This window comes from Marmota marmota, unplaced genomic scaffold, assembly GCF_001458135.2.
Source record: "Marmota marmota marmota unplaced genomic scaffold, marMar, whole genome shotgun sequence".
NCBI classification, from domain to species: Eukaryota; Metazoa; Chordata; class Mammalia; order Rodentia; family Sciuridae; genus Marmota; species Marmota marmota.
In genome coordinates this window covers 17,873,774-17,887,949 of record NW_025999960.1, presented here as the reverse complement: position 1 = coordinate 17,887,949, position 14,176 = coordinate 17,873,774, and the positions used below count along the sequence as shown (strand labels likewise).

The 14,176-nt window shown below is 44.7% G+C and overlaps 1 protein-coding gene across 1 annotated transcript; it reads right to left on the bottom strand.

The window, feature by feature from the left end:
- Positions 1-606: 606 nt before the first annotated feature.
- On the bottom strand, positions 607-13,954 carry LOC125616629 (keratin, type II cuticular Hb1-like). Its single transcript, XM_048802449.1, has 5 exons — positions 13,910-13,954; positions 4,128-4,253; positions 2,442-2,662; positions 1,432-1,463; positions 607-1,109 (listed from the first exon to the last, which is right to left on the bottom strand). Exons 1-5 carry the CDS (start codon positions 13,952-13,954, stop codon positions 937-939), a joined length of 597 nt encoding a protein of 198 aa, XP_048658406.1. The 3' UTR covers positions 607-936.
- Between the last annotated feature and the right edge of the window lie 222 nt (positions 13,955-14,176).

Here is a 14,176-nt window from a genome sequence, read left to right as displayed (position 1 = left end):
AAACCAGAACTCAGGCCTGGGCTGCCCAATTGTGTTCATCTCCCCCAGTGCCGCCTGTGGAGGCCCTCTTTTCAGAGCCTGTCCTCAAGTACCTTGTCAGGGCAGCAGAAAACAGGCAGCCCTCACTCATTTCACCCCACTCTCCTATCTTTCTGGTCTGTTTCCTTGTTTATGATTGTCTCCTCCTGGGATAGGAAATCATCTCCAGAGAGCCAGGTCTAGAATGTCTTGCTCATGGTCACACCCCCCAGTGCCAAACACTATGCAAGACCCTGGGAGGCCATTCAAGAAATATTGATAGAGTGAAGGAGTGGGTGAATAAATACTGTTCTCAGCAACTCTACCCAAGAGAGCTGACTGTGGAACCCAGGCTAGACCCTCCTGGAGGAATTTCCCCTTCTCTTGGTTTTCCCCAAGGGCCCTCTGATTTGCCCTCCCCATCCTAAAGACCAATAGCAAGTTATCTAACATCAGTCATGTGGCCCACACACCATAAGGGGAGAGTTGCTTCCTAGTATTGCCCCCCCCCCTTATGCCAATGGGGCCAAACTTGGTTTTTGTTGCGGGGGTGGCCTGGGGAATAAATCCTAGCAGCTCAGTCACTACAGAACTTTTTATTGTAAAGGAGGAGTCCCTGGAAAAGAGGGGTGGGGCAGCTCAGAGCTGCAGGGTGCTGGGTGCAGGGAAGCCACAGGCCACGCCTACTCCATGGCACCAGCGACCAGACCTCCTGCACAGGGGACAGATCTGTCACAGTTCTGTAAGCTTCGTTCCAAGACGTTACGCTCCGCAGCGAGGACTACTGACTGAGAGGAAGAGGTGGAGAGAGGGCCAGCTCCATGGGAGAGGGCATCTGAGACAAAAGGGCCAGACTTGAGGTTCCTCTGGGGGCAGAAGTTGGGGTTCCTCGTCTTCTCCGGAGCTGGCAAGAAGGGTTCAGCATCCGCGGGAGCCGCAGCAGCTGAAGCCCCCGTCGCAAGCTGGGCGGCCGCAGAGCGCACAACCGCCGCTGGGGGCGCTCGCGTCCAGGGCGCCGGAGCCAGCTCGAGGCGCCAGCAGGCGGGAGGGGCTCGAGGCCAATGTCCTGCTGGCCGCAGCGCTGCCCAGGGCTGGGCAGAGAGCAGTGTGAGAAGGAAGGAAGCCCTCCGGTGCCCGCCCCGCCCAGAAGACCGACGTACAGGGCACAGATACCCAGACCCTCCCCACCACACTTGTGCAAACTGCCCCCAAAGAAACAGATTCACAGAGCCTTCCCCCAACACACACAAAAAAACCGCCCCCAAGAGAAGAAGAGTCCCCAACCAAGGCAAGCTGCACAGAGACGGCAGGCACAAATGTAAGGACAGAAATACCCTTCAGGTTGGAAGCATCCAAAATGGGGGTGGGGGGATACAAGAATTGGCTTCGGCGTAAGGTACATTGTTTACTTACCCACACTCCCTGCCCCAAATCCCAGACCAAGCCTGTGGGGAGAAGCAAGAAGGTAAGTGAATCTATATACTAAGTTTGATACTCTCCATTCTCCAAGACGGACGCTCTGACCCTCCGCAGACAGCCAAGAGACTTCCATCCTGCAAGCTCCATGGGTCTGTCTGATCCCCACAGCCTTTTCGTCAAAATTCCTTCCAGACCTTTAAACTCAGTTCCTCCTGCTTTCATCCATATGACTTACTTCAGTGGATGACTTCTTGGAGGAGAAGAAAGCAAAAGATCGCCCCCTTTCTTTAGCCTCAACTGATCTTGGAAACTAGAAGGGGGCATTTTAAACTTATAAGGGAGACCACAGAGGAGACAGCTCAGTGATCTAAAGAATGTTGTGAAGCCTCACACCATCACTTTTTACCTGTGTGTCTTTGAGGTTGTCATTTACCTGCCCTGAGACTTGTCCCTTGTGTAGGGGTAGTAATTCCTCCTCCCTGGGCTTTTGCAGGGGTTAAAGGAGATGATCATTGCAGCATGCCTATGTGGATCCCGCCTGCTGGGAGTTCACGGCTGTCTGCCCCTCAGCCTGGCCTACCCAGTTCACACTGGAAATGCTTGGTTTCCTATTGCTACCTACAGTGACAAGCCAGCCCTACCTGTTCCTTTTAAAAAAGCATTCCCAGGCCTGAGGGAGAGAGGCAGAGATGAAGGCACCTCACACCAGAAACCTCATCCCCCCACCCTTGGTCTCTGCAGCTGTTGTCTTGATGGACAAACTGGCCCCTGCTGTCTGACATGGGGGTGGGGGAGGGGCAAGATACTTGTGGGATCACCCCCCTCCCCAGTGCCAAGGGTCCTCATTAGCAGAGCCCTTTTGTTCCCAGGCTGTAAGAAGGTGGGGAGACTGGCTCCAGAAGAACCAGTTCCCCTCCAGGTGACCCCTCCCCACTAACAAGGGTTGTGGCCGCTCCGCCATGCCCTGCTCACCCACAGCTATCAGAAGCACCTTCTCCCCTCACCGGCTCTCCTCACTCTCCAGAAGTCTGCGGTAGGTGGCGATCTCGAAGTCCAGGCCCAACTTGACAATCATGAGCTCCTGGTACTCGCGCAGCTGCCATGCACTGTCCTGCTTGGCCCGCTGCAGGGCGCCCTCCAGCCAGGCCAGCTTGCCCTTAGCACCTCCCGAGGCGCCCTCCTCCTGCAGGGCTGCCAGGTCCTTGGCTTTCTCTAGTTCACAGGGCTGAGGGTGAAGGAAAACCAGGAACAGAAGACATCCTTGGCCTCCACTCTTCTGCCCTCAAGGATTCAGATCTTTCTCAGGGGTGAAAGGGCCAGTGAGGGATTGGAGATTGTCCATGATTGTGAGGAGAGGTAACAGGCCTGTGCTAGGCCTGTGTCTAGACTGCAGGATACAAAACAATCCACCCACCCCTGCAATCGGGGTGGAGATTTGGGGCCAGCCATCTGGGATGACTGAGAGAGAGCGCTTTGCAATCTAGCTTGGTGACACCCCTCATGGGAGCTAGGATCCAGGAAGCATCAGATGCTACTGGTGTTGGTGTTTCAGGAGGAAAACCAACAGAAAGAATATCCTCCCCCACAGACACTGAAGTATGGGGTCTCTGAGAAAAATAATAATAGTAACAAATACTGAAGCCTGAGGCAAGCCTGCTGCTTGGGGAACGGGCTGCCTCACCAGGGAGGTGAACCATGACAGGCCCACCCCACCCACCCACCCTGCCAGCCCTGCCCCCTTAAAGTCATCAGTGCCTGGACAAGAGCAAAGCTTCACCGGGAATGTCCCTCAGGCCTGAGACACTTGCATTTGCAGAAAGTTAGACAAGATTGGGAGCAGGAGGAGGAGCCCTTCCAGGGGGTGCGTAGCAAAGAGGGATAGTGGGGAAGAAAAGAGGGCTGGGAGGGAGAGAGATTAGGGGAAAGGAAGCATCCATCAGGATCCTCTTCTTCCTAAGGCCCAAAGCTCAAGTCACAAACACAAATGTCTGCAGGGGCCTGCCTGGCTAGAAGCACTAGAGGTGAAGGCCCAGTGTTAAACAGACATCAGTATATCCAGTTCCACAGAGAAACACACTCTCTTCCATTTCCCTGATGACACCAGGAACCCTCTCGAGCTTTCTATCTTTTGGTTCTCTAGGCAAGGGTTCTACGCCTTTTCTCTTCCACAAGGATCACACAGTGAAGCCAGGGTGTGAAATGGCAAAGGGTCTTCGGCCTAGGTACCCAAAGATGCAGTTGGGAGTGGTAGGCACTGCAGCACCCCAGAACTTGTACCCTACGAGAAGAAGATGGAGAAGAAAGAGATGTCTCTTCTCTAGCCTAATGTTACCGGCTTAATATGGCCAGATCTTCATGTTTTAAAGAAAACAGGAATTCTAGGTAAAAATCTTGCAATTTCTGAAAGTGGGCAAAGACCCCCAAAAGGCACGGAAATATACATACCCATATGAACATAACTATACAAATAATCATATTCATACATATTTTTTATACGCTAGTTACCCACATGACGTACCTAGAGTTCCAGGCAAAGGTAGGCATGCAGCCTGCTTCTGTTTGCTCACACATTTACAAAGAGAAAACTCTTGGAGGGTTTCTATCTAAGGGATGGGAGGGTCTGGAATAGTTGTCATAAACAATGGGCACCCTCCCAACGTCACCAGCCTGCCACCCCTACGCCCACACACCTGACCCTTAGCACCATCCACCTCCACAGCCAGCTGCTGAATGGCCTGGTTAAGCCTGTTCAGATCCTCCTTGCTGTGCCTCGGGCCCTGCGTGTGCTTCTGTGTGGCCATCTCCATCTCCTCACACTGGGGGTGGGCAGGAGAGGAGAGCAGAGGTCAGGGAGGAGAACGAGGAGACCAGGACCCATGGCTCCGGTGCCCACCCTCCATGGTCGTCACAGACAGCCAGCTCACTTCTATGGTCATCTGTATGTCCACCTAAAAAGGGGCTGGCAATCTTTCTTGTCTCCAGGGTCGTTGGGAGAGCACAAGGCACCAGGCAGCCTAGCCAGGAGATGCCAACGCCAGTCTGCACTCCACACCAATTATTACAGTTTATCTCATGTGACCACCAAAATGAATATTAAAAGCACTCGATAAAATTTTAAAATGATTCCTAACTTTAAAAGTACTTTTTTCAAATCTAGGAATATGAGGAAACCCACTTAACTTGATGAATGCGATAAATCAGAACCCAGTGACGGGGACCCCAAGCACCAGCTCCTTTCTCCAACCAAGACTACTATGGGGAGCGCGGCCTACAGGAGATGAAGTTGGTGGCACTTTTGCCTCCATGTGCAATACGTAAACAGCTTGGGCACAGTGCCTGACACTTTTCCTAATCTTTTACTGCTGCCATCTCATTGGTGCTTCATGTCTATCTGTGAAGTAGGCCTGGTAGAGGCAAGTGTCTGTCACCTTTCCCTGAGCAAGCAGGTGGGTACTCATTCCATCTACTGTGGGCACAGAAGTAGGGGCTAAGAGGTGTTGAGCCAGAATGCATGTCTTAAAAATCTTTTTAGTTGTAGTTGGACACAATACCTTTATTTTGTTTATTTACTTTTATGTGGTGCTGAGGATCAAATCTAGTGCCTCACCTGTGCTAGGCAAGTGCTCTACCACTGAGCCTCAACCCCAGCCCCAGAATGCATTTTATACCCTGAGGGACAGTAAAGTCACTCACAACCCAGACAGTGGGAACCTCGCCCACAAATTTCTGCTATGTCCCCACTGCCCACCCGTTCCTGCTCCTTTTCCCAAAAATTGTAGACACAGCAGAAAAGCTTGTGCCTGACTGGGTCCCACAGATCAGAGCGGAATCTAAGCCCCCTTGATCCCTGTGTGACCCATGAGTCACCTGGACAAGTCTCACCATGTGAAAGGAGCTGTCGTTTCCTCCAGTTTCTCTTGAACACCAAAGCCCAGCTCCAGCGCCCGAGGAGCTCCAGAATCCTCACCACTGAGGCCTCTCCTTCCTGGGGGCTTTGTGACGTCACCTTGTTTCAATCGCAAAATTCTGACCTGGAGGTCTCAGAGATGGGATGGAAAGAGGCCATCCTGTGGCTGAGATGGGAAAAGGGAAGTCCCTGGATTGAAGTGGGAAAGTGAAGGAAATTGGAAGAGAGAGAAGGCTACTTCAGATGGGGGAAAATGTGTGAAGTTAGGGAGTCTGGGCTTGTGGCATGTACAGTGGGGAGCTACAGAAGGTGCTTGAGCAGGAAAGCGGCCTGATGTGGAATGTCATTTACGAAAGCCAGTCTGATAACAATGTGGAAGATACAGGAGGGTAAGAAACTGGACTGGGGATGGCAGTTCCCAGAGTTGGCAGGAAATCTGGAGTGAGGCTCTGACTAAACCGGTGGAGGGAGCCAGGACCAGAGAGCACAAGCTGCCACTGATATTTTCTTTTTTTATATAAATTTCTCATACTGCAAAAGAGCATCTGTAACATATGTTCAATGATGTAAATAGCAACGATAACATAACAAACCTGTGCGCTTACCAGTACCTCCTTGGGACCCATCCGTGGCCCTGCCCCTTCCTCTAGGATTTTATGTTAATCTTCTCCTTGCCTTTCTTTGTTTTATCATATGCAAGTATCCCTAAACTATTACCTGATTTCACCTACCTTTAAGCTTTGTAGGTGAAACCAGGTAATAGTTTAGGGATACACTGTGTGCTTTTAAAAACAACTTGCTTTTTCCTCTCTCGAGTTGTAATTTGAGATTTATCTCTTTTGATGAAGCTTTGTTTATTTTTCAGTGTTGTGTAGCATTCCAAATGTGCTTATTCATTTACCTATTAGTAGTGCACATGTGCTTTTTGGTTTCTTGTAACAAACCACGTTGTTACAGATATTTGTACTTATCTGTTGGCACACTTCAGCAAGAGGTTCTTAGGGCTACTGGCAATCAAACAGTTTTTTATTTTTTTATACCAGGGATTGAACCCAGGGGTGCTTAACCACTGAGCCCATCCCTAGCCCATTTTTATTTTTTATCTTGAGGCAGGGTCTAGCTAAGTTGCTTAAGACCTCACTAAGTTACTTAGGCTGGCCTTAAACTCACGATCCTCCTTCCTCAGCCTCTGGGGTTAAATGTTATTTTATTATAATTTGGAATAATATATGTGTGTGTGTATGTGTATGGGTATGTGTGTATGTGTGTATATGCCTGAATCACTACCCACACACATACACAATACATAAACTGAAATTATATTATTTATAATATAAAATTATTTGTTAAAAAACTGCTCATCCCTACTGTATATAATGTACTTTGATATTCTGACTAATCTCATTAACACATTTTTATTTTCTATTTATGTTCTTGTGTTTTAGTTTCATTTCTTATAAACGGCATTTTACTTGTCTTTTTTATTTAGTAATATAACGAAAAGGAAAGATCCATGAATATTTTGCCAGACCAAATGTATTACGGAGTTGCTAGCAAGCCACCTACAGGCTCCTGCCCCTGCCTCTCCTGTGCTCACCAGAGCTCGTCACTTTCCTGAATGGTGCTATATCCCTTTGATTTTGTTTTGTTTTGTTTTATCAAATACATGCATAACTAAAAATGTATTTTTTAGTTTTTTTCCTAACCTTTTTTATATAGAGAAAGCATTTTCATGATTACTATTGAAGTTTTAATATCTCTTTAAATTACAAGTGTTCTTTGTATTTCTGGATATTACTTCTTTGTCACTTCTATGTACTACAAATATCATCTTCAAGTTTATAAATTGTCTTTCGGTTTCTTCATGGCCTGTTTTGATAAATAAAAGTTCTAAATGTAATGTATCCTTAATTTATCAATCTTTTATTTTGAGCATAGTACGTTTCTTGTTTTAAAATCTTCCCTATACCAAGGTCCAGTGTTTTACTTCTAAAGTTTTAAAGTTTTGCTTTTAACATTTATGATTTTAACTTGTTTAAAATTGATTTTGTGTATAATAAAGAACAGAGATCCAGTTTTTTCCTGTGGATATATATAACTATGTATGGGTCCTCCTTTCCCTGCACTCTGTTATATGTCAAATACACACACACACAAAAAAAAAATTGTTACATTAAGGTTATATTAAGTTTATGCTCTTGTTTATCAAAGCTTATGCACAAACTTGTTTATATATGTATATAAATGTAGGAGCTATCTATTTTGTTCCATTGGTTAATTTGTCCATCCTTGTATGAGTACCCCACTGTCCAATTATTGTTGCTTTATAATAAATAAGTTAAGATTCCTAAAAGAAGAGTAGTCCACTCATTCCTTTTTATTGGTACCTTGGCTATTCTTTCCCTTTGTTCTTCCCCATAAATTTTAGAACCAACTCATCAAGATTTATGTTGTTTGGAACTTGATTATAGTCATATCCACCCTGTAGATAAGCTGAACCAGAGTCAATATCTTGTCATAGCAATGCTTTCTATCTATGAACATGGTACATCTTTCATTTAGTTAGATCTTTTTTTTTTATCCTTAATTTTCTATAACACTTTTACAATGTTTATATTTCTCAGGGTATAGGCCTCTTCTATATTCATTATATTTATTTCTAAGTATCTTATGGATTTTAAATCATTTTATCAATTTTATTGAGATATAATTTGCATACATTTTAAAAGAACAATTCAACAAATTTTGACATTTCCATCACCTTAGAAAGTTCCCTGATGCCTTTTGCCATCGGTCTCTCACCCCATTCCAAACCAACATTGATCTAATTTTTATCACTGAAGACAATTTTTTTCTAGTTCTAGAACTTCAAATGAATGGAAGCATACAGTCTATATTTTTATTTCTTTTTTCCATTTAGCAAAATGTTTTGTAGATTCACCCACATTGTTTCATGAATGTACTAGTAGTTCATTTTTTTTATTGCCAAGTGATATTCCATTGTCTGACTGTGTCCCAGATTGTTTATCTATTCATCTGTTGATAGACATTTGGGTTGTTTCTAGTTTGGAGCGATTATGAATAAAATCCCTATGAAATTCATGTACAAGTGTCTGTATAGATCTGTTTTTCAGTTCTCTTGGATAAATGTCCCAATCACTGTGCCATTTGATAAATGCTCATTTAACTTTAAAAGAAACTGTCATACAGGGGCTGAATGTACCTCAGTGATAAAGCACTTGCCTAGAATGTGTGCTGCCCTGGATTCAATTCCCAGCACTACAAAATAAAATGAGATTGGCATACAGCTCTCCAAGGTAACACTAGCATTCTATACTCCATAACATTCCAGCTGATTCACACTTGGCATTGTTAATCTTTCAAATTTTAGCTTTTTATTACTGGGGGGAAATCTAAACAAACCCTCCAGCTTCAAAACACCTAATTGACTTAAAAATTCACAGCTGGGCAATGCATTATTAGTCTCACACTGTTTTGCTGTAGAAAACAACTCTGATGTATGTGTTATGATGATTATAGTTCACTAGGTTGCTCTACAGGGACTTAATGGCCATTTTTGCTAAAAACACTGACTCATTTCTTGAGCCTAAAAGTCAGGAATATGAGGTGGGTACAGTAGCACATACCTGTAATCCCAGCGACTTGGGAGGCTGAGGCAGGAGGATGTAAAGTTCAAGGCCGGCCTCAGCAACCTAGCAAGACCCTGTCTCAAAATAAAATAAAAAATAAAAAACAAAAAGGGCTGAGGGTCATGGCTCAGTAGTAGAGCACCCCTGGTTTCAATCCTCGTACTGTGGAAGGAAAGGAAGGAAGGAAGGAAGCAAGGAAGGAAGGGAGGGAGGGAGGGAAGGAGAGAGGGGACCAGAAACACCAGACCATGAAAAGAGGTGGCAATCAAGTTCCTAGAAGTATTCCCCAAAAATATTTGAATATTCTTCCCCTTTATTAGCCTATCTCTTTCCCTCATAATTCCTATACCATATCTGTAATCTCTCAACCCCCTGCAGTCGAGAAACAGATTTGCCAGCATGGACTCCCACTTCTCCATTCTTTGGCCATGAACAAAGCCTTTCTTTCTCCCCAACTCATCTCTCAGACTGTTTTTTCCATGGGGTGAACTTCTGAGCCTTGATTCCGTAACAGGAAGTATGAAGAAGGTTCACTGTGCACTGGCTGCCATCTTGTCTGGGTCCACCAAGACAGGACACACTCATATGCATCCTGTTACACGAAGTGGATTTGTTACTTACACACCAGTTGCAAAGAACAATGGAAGCCTAAAATCTCTTGTGAGCCCAAGGCTCAAGAAGCTGCCTAGAGGGAATAGAGTCTCAAACTGCACATGTGCCATTTGCACCACAGATGAAGGACCTCTAAAGGCAGCTGCCCTGGGTTCTACACCTCAGAGGTGACATAAAACACTGAGCTAAAATATTGAAGGACATTCTGCTGGGAGGACAGAAGCCAGGCTGTTCCTCAGCCACTCCCTGTCTCAGGATGCCGGGTTCTCAGCACATTCTGCAGTTTTTCTTGGAACTTCAAGCAAGAAAGGGAGATAACTGCGTCAGACCACGGACATCCAAAGAACTGCCGAGCAGTGGGTGTTACATATTTTCTCCTTGTGGTTTTAATTTGGATTTCCTTTATGACTAATAATGATGAGCAGCTTTTCACGTGCTCCTTGGCCCTTAATATATTTTCTTTTGTAATAGGTTGATTCAAGTCTTTTGCCCACTTTAATTGAGTTGTTTTTCTCATTATTATTGAGGTCAGACTTCTTTATTTCATGTTTAATATAATTATTGATGACTAGATTTAAGTCAACCAACTTACTGTTTCCCATAATCCCTTCTGTTTGCTTGTTTTGGCTTTGCTTTGATTGTTCTCTATCGTTCCTTTTCTGCCTTCTTTTTGGATTAATTAAATATTTTAAAATATTTAATCATATTTATTTTATTGGCTTTATAGCAATATTTTATTTTGGTAATCACTCTAGAATCACAATATGTATCCTAAATCTATCAAAGTCTATTTAGAGCTAACATCGTGCTACGGCACACTTCTCAACTGACATTTCATCCTTTACAGAACCATTCACATTTCCACAGGGTTATTGTGAAATCTATATTTGCTTTTTGTCCAGTTTCCTGACATACAACTCTTAAAATTCTTGGAATCTCTGAGGTGATAGTATCTTTTTTATGCTAATGAGTTGACTGATGGCTGACAGCCCTATGGAGTGTCTGGATCTGGACTGGTCAGAGGAAAAAAGAAGTCAGGATTAAAGGTGGGGACTTCTAGCCCCTCCCCCAATCTCTAGGAAGCAGAAAGGGGCTGAAGATGAAGTTGGTCACCAGTTGATCATGCCTATGGAATGAAAACACCCTAAGAACCCAAAAGGACAGGGTTTGGAGAGTTTCTGAATAGCTGATTGCGTGGGGGTTTCTGGAGGGTAGTCATAAGGCTTGAAAGCTCTGCCCGGGGCCCCCCACATGCCTTGCCCTTTGCATCTTTTTTTTTTTTGGTTGTTGTATATGGACAGAATGCTTTTATTTTACCCTTATGAAGTGCTAAGGATCAAACCCAGTGCCTCCCACACGCTAGACAAATGCTCTGCCAATGAGCTTCAGCCCCAGCCCTCATCATATCTTTGTAATGCACAGCAATGGATACATTTTTTTAAAAAGAGAGAGAGAGAGAATTTTAATATTTATTTTTTAGTTATCGGCAGACACAACATCTTTGTTTGTATGTGGTGCTGAGGATCCAACCCGGGTCGCACGCATGCCAGGCGAGCCCGCTACCACTTGAGCCACATCCCCAGCCCCAACAATGGATACATTTTGTCCACTCTTTTTTTTTGGGGGGGGGGCATTACTGGGATTGAACCCAGGGACACTTAGACACTGAGCCACATCCCCAACCCTTTTTAATATTTTATTTAGAGACAGGATCTTGCTGAGTTGCTTAAGGCCTTGCTGAGTTGTTGAGGCTGGCTTTGAACTGGTAATCCTCCTTCCTCAGCCTCCCGAGCCACTGGGATTACAGGCTTGCTCCATTCTTGGGTTTCAAAATGTCTTTATTTCAACCATGTTTTGGATACATTTGCTGGTTATAAAATTCTTAGTTTACTATTATCTGGCCATGATTGTTTCTGACAACTGGTCAGTGGCTGTATATGTAATGTGTCCTTTTTTCCCTGGTTTCTTTAAAAAAAAAGATTGTTTTTTTACTCTCAAGAGTTCAGAATTTTCACTATATGTCTATGTGTGATATTCTTTTTATTTGTTATGCATGGGGCCTTGATAAATGGAGTTGATATTTTTATCAAATACAGGACATTTTTTTGTCAAATATTTTTCTGCCTCATTTCCGCTCCCTTTCCTTTTGGAATACCTATTACATATATGCTAAATTATTTGATGTGGTACCAAGGGGCCCTAAGGCAGTTAATTTTTCTTCAATATTTTTTCTCTATTCTTTGGACTGAAATTTTTCTATGCATCTGTCTTCCAGACCACTGATACTATTTTAATGGGAATGACACAGCAAAGGTTGCTGCCTAGGCATTAGAAGTAGAACAGCACACCAAATAGCCCCGGCCCACGGGCAGAAGTAAGAACTTCTTTCCTGCCTAGCAGATTGGGCTCCACACGTTCCCTACCCCTTCCTTTAAATGGACCATCAGGCATTTGACAACAAACTTAAAGCAACCACGCCCTATTCTCTTATAAATACTGTTAATTTTACCAGAGTCCTTTAGGAAAGGTCCCTACTCTATCACAAGAGACCCATCAGCCACCCATCTCAATATGTCAATCAAAGAGATGAGCAGTGGTAAAGGGCAGGAAAGGAGCTTTTAATCAGCATGGCTATACCAGGAAGTACAGACATAGGGGTATAGTGATCAAAGGTCTATCTTCAAAGGACTGACAGAAACTTTGTGGTTTTACAGAAAAGGGGACTTGTATGACTGAGGGGTTTGCATAGCTGACAGAGTAGGACATCCTGATCAGACCACGGTTCGGCCCATCATTACCTCAGCTCAGATTGTAAGAGGTGACCGTGGAGATGTCAGCTTCAGGGAGCAGTCTGGTTCCCCTGAGATGTTTGCTCCTGCTTAGGGGGGGCAGCCTCAGTCCCTGTCGGGGGATAATTACTCCCACTTGGGGGGAGTGGGGGTGGAGGGTGTGATTTTTATCATGAACAGCACTGTCATCTGTGAGGGTCTTTTATTCCTGGATTCCAAGGTGACTAAAGGTTTAGGGCAATGACTGGAGACTTCCAGGCTCTGTAGTTGAATGTCCCTGGAAATCTTGAAAATATCTTAGCAACTCTGATCTCAAGTGTCCTCAGTCTTGAAGGGGGATGAGTTAGGTTAGATAAATTTAGGGCTAATAACCTTGTATTACATTCCTTAAGTGTTTGACAGGCTCATGTGCAGAATTAGCAAGAATCTGACCCAAGGTTTAAGGCAATAAAGGAGACAGATATAAATGAAGCCAGAGAGGCTGAGCTTTACCCTGCTTTAAGTTACCCAATGGGGGTCCCTGCAAATCTAAGTAAAGAGGCCCAGAGGAGAACAGGGGAGGTTATGGCCCCTGAGTGTGTCTGTTCGTTACCTCAATATGTCCAGTATATCTATCTGGCTAGGAAACCCCCCCAAAAGTGGGTCTTGCCTTCATCAGTTGGGTCACCCTGAGTCACCAAACCAGGGACTCTACCTGAGCAAGTGGACTAGAGACTGGATGTTGAACTATTTTTTTCTTATAATCATATATGCTATATTTTTTTCTTTTTTCACATCTTTATTGGTGCCTTATAGTTGTACTTAACAGTGAGATTTGTGGTTACCTATTCACACATGCATACAATACAACAATATAATTTGGCCAATATCACTCCCAATCACATTCCCCCTCCCCTACTCTCTCCCCCACATCCCTTTCCTCTATTCTACTGATTTCCCTTTGATTTTCAAGACTCTCCACCACCTTTATTTTTTCCCCCTTTAGCTTCCACCTACGAGAGAAAACATACGACCTTTGAAATTTTGCTTAAGATAATCTTAATTTCCATGTATTTTCCTGCAAATGACATAATTTAATTTTTCTGTATGGCTCCATAAAACTCCATTGGGAATATATATCAGATTTTCTTTATCCATTCATCCTTTGATGGACACCTGGGCTGATTCCATAGTTCAGATGTTGTGAATTGTGCTGTTATGAACATGGGTATGCAGGTATCACTATAGTTTTAGGACCTTAATTCTTTATGATGAATTTGGAAGAGTGGTATAAATGGGTCATATGGTGGTTCACTCCCAGTCTTTTGAGGAACCTCCATACTGATTTCCAGAGTATTTGCACTAATTGACAATCCCACCAACAGGGCAAAAGTGTCTAATTTCCTCCACATCCTTTCCAGCATTTATTATTGTTTGTATTCCTGGCGACTGCCTAAGTTTAGACTGGGTACACCCTGGCTGTATGGCACTGGGTAAGCCCCAGACTCCTTGTTATTGGGCACTGTGACCCATACCTGGCACTTGGCATTCTCGACCTCAGCCGTCAGCTTCTGGATCATTCAGTTCAGCTGGTTGATCTCCCTGGGGCAGTGCAAGGTCTCCTGGTACCAGATCACCGTGGCCCTCATCTCCTTGCACTGGGGGAGACAGAGATGCTCATGAAGTTCAGCATGGGGCAGCCACCACCTCTCTCTATGCCAAGGCCCCCCATGCACATCCTTGCAAGAGGAGCCATTCACAACCAAGAAGGCACCATCCCCAGCATGTCCACAGCCTGCACA